The sequence below is a fragment of the Anolis sagrei genome, chromosome 3 (assembly GCF_037176765.1).
Source record: "Anolis sagrei isolate rAnoSag1 chromosome 3, rAnoSag1.mat, whole genome shotgun sequence".
NCBI classification, from domain to species: Eukaryota; Metazoa; Chordata; class Lepidosauria; order Squamata; family Dactyloidae; genus Anolis; species Anolis sagrei.
The window spans coordinates 30,232,947-30,246,251 of record NC_090023.1 but is presented as its reverse complement, the minus strand read 5'-3'; the positions used below and the strand labels follow the sequence as shown (position 1 = coordinate 30,246,251).

Here is a 13,305-nt window from a genome sequence, read left to right as displayed (position 1 = left end):
TCCATAGTATCTCACCATCTATTGTACTGACTGCTGTTTATGAGAGTTACTCATTCTGCTGCAAAATAACTGATATTCCATTCCTTGGTATCATTCTAGATCATATTACTTTTGTTTCAGTCTTGTCTCTGATACTGAGACATTGAAGTAGTTGTTATCTTGGCAACAATTTCAAGAATGAGGAAGAAGGTGCTTATGGAGTTATGGACCAAAATAATTTTTCCAAGCTCTGATATAATATCATAGAATAATAGGATCATACAGTTGGAAGAGACCTCATGGGCCATCCAGTCCAACCCCCTGCCAAGAAGCAGGAAAATTACATTCAAAGCACCCAAAGCACCAACTTTAGGAGAGGTGCCTGCTATCTATTCCCATTCCAGAATTATGAGTGCTTATGCATTTCACATATAGATTTGCATTAACTCTCCATTTTATTCAACTGAAGATGTCTAGTAGCAGTACATAGCTTTGGATTGCTCCTACTTATTGCATCCTTCTTATGTGTCTGGTTAACAGTTATCAGTAGTCAACAATCTGTACTTTTATAGTATTATCCTTTAACTACTGAATACTCTGAAGAGCTTTCCCTCAGTACATCAGCCTGTTTCCCAAAATATTTTCCATCAAGTCTTCGCTCCAGAGCTTCCTTGTTAAACAACTGTGTGATATACAAATTCAGAATAAATTCCAAATTCAATCGATTTTACTCTTCAATCCTGCATACATTCCTTTGGAAGTTAAGTCCCATTGATAATTGGTGGAAATTACTTCCAAGTGACAGTGTGTACAATTGCTGCCCAGTTATGAGACACACTGCATCTGCTGATAGCAGATGCACGATGAATCCTTCAGCGTAGCAGGGAGGTTCCACCAGAATGAACTAGGGAATTTATTATTTTATTTATAAGCTTTGATAGCCTGCTTTTACAGTTACAAATGCTTCCAGTACAGCTTACAAGTAAAGCCAAAATAAAGTGGTAAAATTACAGTAAGCCTACATCAAAACAAAAAAAACTCCCCAGGAGCTTTCTCTTAATGCGTCCCTGTGCTGGGAATGGGCTGGAGAAGGAAGCTTTGTTTGCCGGACTCCTTCTCTCCTTCTCCTCTCTTCAACGGGGCAAGAAGAGGTTGGTTTTCCTATTAAATGTTGTTTAAAGGCTGCTTAAGCAATTGCTTGTGTCCCTTTAATGCAGGGATCAGAAATATAGATCCATTCAGATGTTGCTGGCTCCACCCCTGGCTGTGTTGAGTAGGACTTGCAACCAGTCAATATCTGTTGTGGGTTGTGATACAGCTAGAGGGCTATCTATTTCCCATACTTGGTTGGAAATGATCTGTTAGCCATCATGGAAGTCTTGTTAGATGGAGGGTGTGTATGTAATTATATTAGTTCAGGAGTCCTCAAACTTTTTAAACAGAGGGCCAGGATTATAATTTTTTTAAAAAGGAATGCATTCCTATGCACACTGCACATATCTTATTTTGCACTACATATCTTATTTGTAGTGCAAAAAACACTTAAAACAATACAATAATTAAAATGAAGAACAATTTAACAATATCAATTTATTAGTATTTCAATGGGAAATGTGGGCATGATTTTGGCTGATGAGATAGGATTTTTGTTGTTGTGTGCTTTCAAGACTTAAGTTGACCCTGAGCGAGGGCCGGTTAAATGACCTTGGAGGGCTGTATCTGGCCCCCGGGCCTTAGTTTGAGGATCCCTGTATTAGTTAGTGAATTTGAAATAAATTACAAAGGGTTTGATTGAATCAAAACAGTGTACATAGATGCCAAAAGCATTAGCTATTTGCAGCAAAAACAACTCCATTAGCTTTACTTCCCATTATTCCAGATAGGCACAAATGCCTCTTTTGGCTACTAAGATTTCAGGTATATGATGGGTTTCTGTCTCTAGTGACTGCTGGTTGATCCAGGTCCCATCTATGCTGACAAGTTAATACACTTCAAATCTAGCTTCAGACTGCAGCAACCAGAAAACAAACACCCACAAAAGCGCTGGAAAGAAAGCCTTCAATTCTCACCAGTGCTTTGTGGTTTGTTTCATCACCATCTGGACCTCAAACTGGTTCAAGGATTTCCTTTGCAAACATCTACACAGCTAAACCACTTTCATCAGTGCTGCTTTGAAACTGAATTAAATGGTTAGTGTATATCAGAGGTTCCCAACCTGTGGTCCATGGACCACCAGTGGTTCGCAAGAACAAAAACATGGTCCGTAGCCTCACCATTACTACACCATTGCAATGAGAGTGACATGAAACCCTCTTATAGTACTGAGGCTTATTAAATATGGTTTTCTGTAGGTGAGCAGATGGTGACTACTGGTTGGCATATGTTCTGTATCAGAAACTAGAGCTGATGTGGTCTATCCAATGCAATTTTCTGAATCAGCACCCCAAATAACCAAATCAAATCTAAAGTTGAACAAAAATTGATTTGTAACCCTTTTGATGCTAATGTTGGAGAATGGTTCCTGGTCAAAAAAAAAAAGTTGAGAAGCACTGATGTATATGGTCCCCCAGTTAGTGGGACAGTAAATCTGTATCCAACGTGCTGAACCTATCCTGGGGATAAGGTTCAGTAAATTGGCTGTTCTTTTAAGATCAGGTCAAAAATCTGGAATAGATTTACCACTCTGATAACATGGAAACTATTTGTTGCCACTACCCACTTTTCTAAGCCAGTGTTTCCTTTTTCACCTCAGTTGCCAGCAGTAAGCATTGCCACCCCATCTGTGCTCATAAGGTCTATTACTGTTCAGTCTCAGTCATTTGTTGTACTGCTGACCAACTTCACCAGTGAAAGGTTTTGTGCTTAAGACTGTTCTGCTTAGATTATGGGCTTGATACCCTTTGGCTTCAAGAAAAGCTGCTGCTGTTGATTTAAGCAATGTCAGGGGTTTTTTCCCAGGTATGAAGCATAACCTTCAACTTGTTTGTAAAGTTAATGGTGTGTTATTTTTAATTACTTCCTTTGTTTTCTCTAGATTTTCACAGCGTTGCCTCCCTTCACCTTGGGAATCTTTGAACGATCATGCACTCAAGACAACATGCTTAGGTTTCCCCAACTCTACAAAATTACGCAAAATGCTGATGGGTTCAATAGCAGGGTAAGAGGCTATGTTTACTTTTAAGGGAGGAAAGAAAACAATAAGGGTGAGCTTTCAGTAGAAAAATGGAATTTTAATTTACGGTTGTAGTATGCTAGCTTTATTCAACTGAAAATGATTTGTTCATTTAATTTTCAAGAATATAAATAATTTGACATTGGTCTAGCTTTCTGTATTTCTTTCAGACTTAAGTAAATTTTATAATTGGTAAAATGGGCTCAGGAAGACTGAGGAGCTATTGTGAAACAGTGTTGGCTATTCTGTCCTCAGCAGCAGCATGGAGTGCGATACAGTTAGAAAGCTGCTGTGTTTTGTTGTTCATTCATTCAGTCGCTTCTGATTCTGTAGCTGTAGCTGTTTCTTTATTATATTTTATGCTGTTCTTCATTATTTCAAAAATATTTATAAAGGACTGATTTGTTATGTAATATCAATATATACTTTTGTATTACATTGAACCCAAGCAGGCTACGGTGTTATATCACTGTGCCCTGTCATCTTCAACCTATGCTACTTTATGAAGGAGTTTGAAAAGCTATCTTTCCACTTTTATATTAGCAGTAGCTTGCCCTGTATTCGATCTAACAAACCATAATTTATTATCATTAATGGAAACAAATCAGCTTCAAATCGTGCTTATTTTCCTTACCAGTATTTAAAATTAACCACTGTTTATGGTTTGATTGGCATGGTAAACCTGTTTATTTGCTCAGTCACTTCTGACCCTTTGTGACCTCATGGACCAGCCGATGCCAGAGCTCCCTGTCAGCCGTGGCCACCCCCAGCTCCTTCAAAGTCAAGCCAGTCACTTCAAGGATACTATCCGTCCATCTTGCCCTTGGTCGGCCCCTCTTCCTTTTTCCTTCCATTTTCCCCAGCATCATTATCTTCTCCAAGCTTTCCTGTCTTCGCATTATGTGGCCAAAGTACTTCATCTTTGCCTCTACTATCCTTCCCTCCCGTGAGCAGTCGGGCTTTATTTCTTGGAATATGGACTGGTTGGATCTTCTTGTGCTCTAAAGCACTCTCAGAATTTTCCTCCAACACCACAGTTCAAAAACATCTATCTTCTCTCGGCCTTCATTATGGTCCAGCTCTCACATCCATAGGTTGCTATGGGGAATACCATTGCTTCAACTATGTGGATCTTCATTGCCAGTGTGATGTCTCTACTCTTAACTATTTTATCGAGATTGGTCATTGCTCTACTCCCAAGAAGTAAACATCTTCTGCGTCTGCAGTAATCTCCACGCCTAGAAATGTTAAACCTATCTGAGGATAATCCTTTATTCTTCTGAGGCTTGCTGTAGTATAGTTCATTTGACTAACTCTAAACTGAGCCTTAGTTTTATATGCAAGCCAATTAAAAAGAATACAACAAATAAAAGTTTAAATAGAATACAGGCAGTCCCTAAGTTACAAATATCCGACTTACAAATGACACATAGATAAGAATGGGGGAGAGACACCAGGAAGTGAGAGAAATCTACCCATCAGAAAGAAATTTACACCTGGAAGAATTATTATGGGGGGAAAGGGTCTTCACTGAAACTTTCTCACCAATTCTTGTTTCCACAACAAGCCAATTTTTGCAAAATCCAATGATCACAGCGACAGAAAGTGAGGTGAAATCTTCTGAACAGTGGGACAGACAGCAAAAACAAACACCACAAGGGTGTTAACCCTTCCCCCTGTTATCCAGAGCTTATATATGGCTGGAGTTAAACTTAAAAAATGTACCTGTTCCAACTTACAAACAAATTCAACTTAAGAATAAACCTGCAGAACTTACCTTGTTCATAATTTGGGGACTGACTGTAAATTCAAATAATTGTAAAGCATTGCAAGTTACAAGATCATAAAACTCACATTGAAAAGGGCAGAATTATGCTGCAGTCATTCCCAAAATCTAATTATCCAGGTGTTTTGAACTTCAACTCCTAGAAATCTCAGGTGCTTTGGCCAATGATTTAGGATTCTGGAAGCAAATGCCCAAAATATCTGGAGGACTAGAATTTGGGAAATACTGCAAAAACACTGAGGAATTTGAAAAAGGTCTATGGTGCTAAAAGGAGGACAGCAGGAATAATCTGTGATGTCATCACTGTTGATGCTTCTCTCCTCAATAACCACCTTACATCAGATGACAGGGCTGACCCTGGAAGATCACAAGATCTTGAAAGGTACAGATGAGAAAACAGGTATCCTGGCCATGAAACAGCTCTTGGATTTCAAAACTACTACAAACTAGCAGCGGTTCTTCATGGAGAGTATTAAGTATCCTTCAGGGAACTTTGCACTGAGCAAGACTGTGAAGCCTTTTCAAAGTTCACTGTATCACTCCATTTACCATTGCTGACAGAGTACTTGTGGTTGCATGGAGGTCTACATATGTAAAGATGGAATACACTTCCGAGTTTAAAAAAAATATCTTCCTGCACTCTTCAGGTCTTTACTTTATTACTTTGCAATTGAGATACTAGGGTTTTGTTCAAAAGCTATATCATGGTAAACCCATGTATTAATTTGAATCAATGAATGTTGGGTTTAAAGTGTTGGCTCTCATTGAAACTCTGACATCCAGATTATGTTCCAAGTGCATAGGTTCTCTTTGGGCACCCAGTTGGGATCAAGTACCATAAGATGATGTCCCACTGTATTCAGTGTGTCAAATTGGCATACATCAAATTCTTAAGACTTTTGCTAACATAGGTAGAAGTCAACATGGCCAGAATTAAATCTTCATGTGCCATGAGTTCAAAGAGTCATGTGTAGGATTCCATACCAGAATCTTAGTGATAGAGCTCAAATATATAATCATAGAATCATAGAATTGGAGGAGACCTGATGGGGATTCCAGTCCAACCCCCAGCCAAGAAGCATTGAAAGGGCATTCAAAGCACCCCCGACAGATGGCAATTCAGCTTCTGTTTAAAAGTCTCCAAAGAAGAAGCCTCCACCACGCTCCAGGGCAGAGAATTCTGAACAGCTCTCATAGTTAGAAAGTTCTTCCTAACGTTCAAGTAGAATCTCCTTTCCTGTAGCTTGAAGCCATTGTTCCACATCCTAATCTCCAGGGCAGCAGAGATATCACATATTTATACATGGTCATCATGTCTCCTCTTAACCTTCTCTTCTGCAGGCTAAACATGCCCAGCTCTTTAAGCCGCTCTTCATAGGTCTTGTTCTCTAGACCCTTGATCATTTTAGTCACCCTCCTCTGATCATATTCCAGCTAGTCAACACCTCCCTTCAATTGTGGTGCCCAGAACTGGACACAGTGTGATTCTATTCTGACCAAGGCAGAATAGAAGGCTAGTACAACTTCCCTGGATGTAGACAATATACTCCTATTTATGCAGGCCAAAATCCCATTGGCTTTTTAGTCACCACGTGACATTGTTGGCTCATTTTCAACTTGTTGTCCATGAGGACTCCAAGATCTTTTTCACATGTACTGCTCTCAAGCCAGGCATCCTCCATTCTGTATCTTTGCATTTCATTTTTTCTGCCTAAGTGGAGTGTTTTATACTCAAGAGAACTCTATATATTTGCATATAAATCTATCAACTTGACAGTGCGCACCGTTTGTGGCACCTTCAATGGAACTGGACAAGCTGCAACTGATTTTGTGCTTTCTGAATGAAAATGTTCCCACACTTTCACTTTGCATCCATTTTTAACCACCCCCAACCTTATCAGTGCCCTCAAGAGATTATGTGCAAATATTGAGATGGCTTTATTGTTCCTGTCAGGGTGTGGGTTGAAAAAGATGTTTCAGGGAGATATGCAGGTAAAGTTACACTGATATATTTTCTTTTCATATTTGGAAGAATTTCCTCCTCTCTCTTGTTTTATTAACCTATTCTTGCTAATAAGGCATCAGCTCTCTGAGTTGTACAGTTCAAGGAAAGAAAGGTTCTGGGGTGGTACTTGTCCAGGGAGGCTAAGGTTTCAAAGGACGGATGCGAAGCACAAAAAACTCAATCTCTCCAGTGCAGGAAAATATAGGGGTGGTGGTTCGTTTATTTTTTTTTCCCTGAACACATGCATTTTTGTGTGTGACTTTCTTTTTTCAGCTGTGAACATCTTTGCAATATTCAATATAGATTTCTACTCCTCCCCTTATCACAAAACTTGGAACTCAAGACAGCTGACCATAAAATACATAAAAAGAGTACTGTTAAGAACATAAAACAAATTAACTAAAGGAAAGAAATTTTATAGCAATTAAAAGTAGTTTTAGACCAAGCTTGCCTGTGCTAAAAATGATTTTTTTACAGCATCCCATAATTACTGTTAGATGCCTGTCTGGTGAAAGACAATAAGGAAAGAGTATAAGGACATCAACCTAGCCTTCCTTACTAGAGGTTTCCACAGTCAGAAAGTGGCCACTGAAAAAAAACATTGAACAAACTAAGGATAGCCCCTGGTGGCACAGGGGTTAAACCGCTGAACTGCTGAACTTTGCTGACTGAAAGGTCAGCGGTTCAAAACTGAAGAGTGGGATGAACTTCCACTGTTAGCCCCAGCTTCTGCCAACTTTGCAGTTGGAAAACATGCAAATATGAGTAAATCAATAGGTACCACTTCTGCGGGGAGGTAACACTCCTCCATGCTGTCATGCTGGCCAAATGGCCTTGGAGATGTCTATGGACAAAGCCGGCTCTTTGGCTTAGAAATGGAGATGAACACCACCCACTCCCCAAAGTCAAACATGACTAGACTTAATGTCAAGGAGAAACCTTTACCTTTACCCTTACCCTAAGGATAACTGTTCTTATTAACATTCAAGTTTGGAAAACACAGATTGATCAGATCAGTTGAAAATGTGATTGTAATGTGAGCTTTCCATCTTCCCATACTTTTCTAGAAATTAATTTTCAGAAAATACAACATGTAATCAATGGTAGACCTCAATACAGATGGGAAAATCTGTTAATTTTAGTCACTTCCATATTAGAATATTTTAAATATCTAGTTCTATCAATTTCACAGATGAAGATTTTTGGAAATGGTCTCTGCTAATTGACAAAATAAATGGAGATGACCGATATAACATTTTGAACCAGACTTTCCACGTGGTTAAACTGATGCAATGACATCATTTAGAATTGCTGTTCCAGGGGGATGGGAGGAATGGGGGGAGGGCAGGGGTGATGAGTAATACATAACTAAGGAATGTATCAAATGTCATTTAAGAAATGTTTACTTTTGGAATGATGTATACTGAAATGAGTCCTATATGACAAAAGTTTGTTAATTGTTGGGATGTATCAAATAAAATTTATATATTTTTTTAAAAGATGAAGTTTTTTTTTTGCAAATTTTGCAAATTCACTTCCATCCCTGACCTTTGGAATGGAATGGAATATGGGTTGTATGGAATATGGGTTGTCAAAGGCTTTCATGGCGGGAATCACTGGGTTGCTGTGAGTTTTCCAGGCTGTATGGCCATATTCCAGAAGCATTCTCTCCTGGTGTTTTGCCCATATCTATGACAGGCATCCTCAGAGATTGTGAGGTCATGGAATATTCTTATTTACTTGTTATGTCTAAGTTTGGGAGAGAATTTCACATTCTGTTTTTAAATTTAATTCTAAGTTTTTGTGGTTGAATTGGTTTAAATACCTCTTAATTAAAAATAGAAATAATGCAGCAAATCATTTGATGATCGCTAAACAGGCCTCAAGATTTTGGTCAGCCTTCTGACTTCCTTATTTGGTTTTCTCTTAGGTATTCTGGGGCCACTGCATCAATGCCTTGATCCACTCCGTCATCCTCTTTTGGTTTCCACTGAAAGCACTGGAACATGGTAAATAAATGCTCCGTTCTTTCCCATGTGTCAGCCAAGGGGTCTTCATCCTTTCCAAGTCAGTTCCACTGTGTTTGTGGGTCATAACAGGTTGTCAGGGAATTAATCACAATGGACAAGCCAACAGCTTTCTCAGCTCAAGTATTTATCAGGAGTGACCTTCCAAATCCTCCCTTTTTGCCTGCACTCTTCAATATATAGCATTTTCCATCCTTCAGAAAAGGATTGCATGGAGCTGCATTTATTTAGTAATTTATACAAACCTGTGAAACCTAAAGCTTATGAAGCTTCGGCTGTATGTTTGCTTTCAAACAAATATTAATTAAGCACTGTAATTTGCAAAAAGTGGTTTGTGATAGCCTACCTACTCAATTTAGTGGGTATCGTACAACCCTTCAGATGCTGATAAGTGGAAGTTTCCCATGTTCTTCTTTGGCAGCTGTGGCTGCTCGGAGTTGAAGTCCAAGAACATCTAAAGGGCTGTGCAGTTTTCATTTCCTAATTTATCTGAATCCAATTCTTCAGCACATGGATTTGGGAATAAGACCTATTGAACTAAGCAAACATTATTTCTCATTCAGTATGTTTGAGATTGTGCTGTCAGTCTCTGATCTACCCACATTCAGAGAGAGAGATCAACAACAAAAACAAGTGTGGAACCTTCTTTTTCAGATCTTTTGGTCTGTTTTCAAGTGAAGCATATAGGGGTGGGGAGATAAACAATCCTTTTTTGAAAGAAAAAAGAAAGATATCTAAACATGAAAAACATTTGGCTAGTAATGCATGTTTTAAAATGGTATAGGATTTTATATTTCAAAGGCTTTGACTTGGTATTTTTAACAAGCCAGCTTCACACGTGGCGCTTTCGGAATAAAACGAGTTGCCGAAAGAATGATCCGTCTGCTCTATAAAAGGTTGCCATTTTCTGTAGAATTTTTGTTGCTGTCCGAAGGGAGACCTCTGGCCACTTGCTTTTGAGTCTCAAAGGAGGAGCCATTTTTATGCTGATAGCTATGTTGAATTTCCTAAAATTCATAAAGCACCTGAGAACAGAGCTTTCAAGGAAAATAAAATATTAGTTGTATAAATTCTATTACCTTCAGAAGAATTTTGCCCTACCCAAAAAATACAGGTGAATCAGCTTATTTCATGTTTGGTGAAACAGCATTGCTTTCACTGTGTTATTTTACTTTTTTGTGTGTCAGGAGTGACTTGAGAAACTGCAAGTTGCTTCTGGTTTGAGAGAATTGGCCATCTGCAAGGACATTGCCCTGGGGATGCCTGGATGTATTGATATTTTACCATCCTTGTGGGAGGTTTCTCTCATGTCCCCCACATGGGGAGCTGAAGAGGACAGAGAGAGCTCATCCACGCTTTACCCGGATTTGAACCTGCAACCTGTCGGTCTTCAGTCCTGCTGGCACACAGGTTTAACCCACTGCGCCACTAGGGGCTCCTCTTATGGAGGCTATGCAGAACACTGATTACAGGACCACAGATTAGTGAACAAGTGCATTTGGCTTAGGGATAAAAAAAAAACCTTGGCTGCTTTTGCTATTCAAGGAAGAAGAGGGATATAGACCGTCTATCTTCCTTTGTATTTGAGAGTACACTTTTAAGAATCCCAGATGAAAAGAAATGTGTTATTCACACTGGCATGTCCTTTAACCCCTCCAGTTCTTTGGAAGCAGTGTGCATATGTGCAATGAATGGGCACTTGTGTTGCCTCACAAATAAGTGTTCGTAGCATATCTTGACTAACTCTGGCAACTGTATAGGAGAGAAACCTTTCCAGGAGTCTAAGAGCAAGGCCATGATATTACAAAGTGCAGCACCAAGACTGAGGCATGACATTGAAAATCTCTTTAAAATTATCTAGACTTCCTACGTGACATTTTTTAAAAACTTAGAAAAATTACTTTTTGGTCTGGATAGCAATTATAGTGTCTCAACGAAGAGCTGAATTGGAAAGAGTCTCATCTAGAAAGAATTGTAGATGACAGCTTTTAGTTGTCAATCGTTTTTTACATCTAATCTCATTTAGAACCAATAAGGACCCTGTGGAGCAGGTTATGTTTCAAGTGGCAATGGTCACTGATAGTAATTGCTCAATCAAAAGTGAGAAGGTTGTGATAGAATGTGTAAAGAGCTGACTGAATTCACAGATAGGGTGCTAAAATTATGTTCTTCTGCTCTACATTGCATCTGAAATGGCTCAAATAGTTAAATTATTTCCTTGTGACATCCTGAAGACTAGCAGATTTATTGTGACATGGGTTTATTGGAGGCACTAATCTAACAGCTATGTGAGGGGTGTTTATCCACGTACCTATAAGGATATTTGCTGCCAATCTTCCATGTTGGGAATCAGGAGCTGTTAGGCTCAAAATAACCCTTTCTGGGGGTGATTCCACCAAAAATATAGCAGAGTGCTAGATGCACAGTTCATAAGCAGCAGAAACTTACATGTAGTGAACAAGGATTGGCTTCGATTCAACAGAATGGAACAGGATTGCAGATCCACAACTTCATAGGATCAAAAATAATATGTTTATTAAAGACAAAAGAAATCCATTCTAGATAGGAAAGGTTCTTGGAGCTAACTAACTTCACTGAGCTATGTTCTAAGGAAAAGAAAAGGGGAAATTACAGTATATTCTGGCGTATAAGACTACTTTTAAACCCAAGAAAATCTTCTCAAAAGTCAGGGGTCATCTTATACGCGGGTGTAGTCTTATGCATGGGAGTGGTCTTAACTCTATATTTTAACTGGAAAAGTTGGGGGGTCGTCTTATACACCCAGTCGTCTTATATGCCGGAATATACGGTAATAAAAGTAGCTATGCTACATCTTGCCTGGACAATGGCAAGATGCCTCCTCACTCTAGAAAAAAACAAAAGGAGAAGAGAGCCAATATGGTGAACTCTGACTACATGGCTTTGACAGGGCAATAAAAATACCTTTAAAGAGGAAGTTATGTTTTCCCTGAAGAGATCACATTGCTAAGTATTCAGAGGGGGAGGAGATAGTGGCATGCAAAAATGAGTAAGACAACTCACTTCTAAAGTTCCTTCTTAAGATAAGCTTGCTAAAGGAAATTGGGGAAGGAATCCCTCACTCTAATCAATCTAGGCTAACTACTCATTGAGAGCTGGAGACTTGTGCAGACAGGGATGAAACCCAACATTCCACACAGTCTATGGTAGTATGATTGAATAGGTTTTACTACTTTGGCAAATACTGTATGAACTAGGTCATACCTTTGCTATATTTGGATGTACAGTGAGCCTATCATATCTATGGACTTCAGTTGTAGAACAGGGGCATAAACAGCAAAATAAACACCACAGTAGTATGAAGCCTTCCCTATGCTATGCAAAGCATAGCATACACACACACACACACATACATATATACATATACATATATATACACACATACATTTGGATGGAGTTAAACTTTGAAAAATGTACCTGTTCCAACTTACATAATTTTTCCTTAGTTATTATGGGTAGGAATTATATGGAAACAATTAGTTATTTTTAACTAGTTTCTTCTAGTTCTAGGCCTTGGGTGGTTTATTTTTCAGTTTAATTAAGATTACAGACAACATAAAATCAATCCTCAATACCCACGAGTTCAACCATCCATGATTTGAAAATATGTACTTTAAAAATCCAAAAAGCAAATTTTAACATTTTATATAAAGGACACAATTTTATTGTGCCATTATATATTTATTTATGTAAAACATTTATATTCTGCCCTTCTCAGCCTGCAGGGGACTCAGGGCGAAGCACAACATATATACGGCAAACATTTAATGCCAAGACATAAACTATAAATACACACAAACATTATCATGGGACATGAAGATTGGTATCCACAAAGGGTCCTTGAACCAAACTTCAGTTGATACCAAGGATCCATGATATGTAAAAAAAAAAAAAAAATACATTAGCTATCTATTTCCAAAAAAATTAAAATCTTTGTTACATAATTTAAATACTATTTAGAAATCCCTGTTGAATGATATTTAAAATCTAAATAAGTTCTGATAGTTACTCTCTCTCCCAGGGTCCTTTCATTAAAGTAAGAGCATAATTTACACCTTCAGGCAACAAGTGACTTGGAGATGCTGACTCCAGGTTTCTGTTTTAAATCTGCCTCACCTTCGCTGACGTATATGTCTTTGGCTGCCATGTTGGACTTGATGGTTGTGTCATTCTTCTGGGTTACAGCCCTTTTGGATTGATTTGGGAATTCATACTTCAGCCATGTGTTCCCTTTTTTCATGGTTGGGATATAGTTATTTTCTAACTCAGCGGGAGCTCAGCAGAAATAAAGAGCTAC

General features: G+C 38.6%; 1 protein-coding gene across 4 annotated transcripts in view; it reads left to right on the top strand.

Moving 5' to 3' along the window:
• The window catches only part of ATP8A2 (ATPase phospholipid transporting 8A2), a 438,434-nt gene that overhangs the window by 318,840 nt on the left and 106,289 nt on the right, over nucleotides 1-13,305 (top strand). For all 4 annotated transcript variants that reach the window (XM_067466581.1, XM_067466582.1, XM_060770914.2 and 1 more), the window contains 2 exons: nucleotides 3,014-3,136; nucleotides 8,873-8,951. In XM_067466581.1, coding sequence (XP_067322682.1) covers nucleotides 3,014-3,136; nucleotides 8,873-8,951 — 202 coding nt within the window. The remainder of the gene's footprint in view (nucleotides 1-3,013; nucleotides 3,137-8,872; nucleotides 8,952-13,305) is intronic.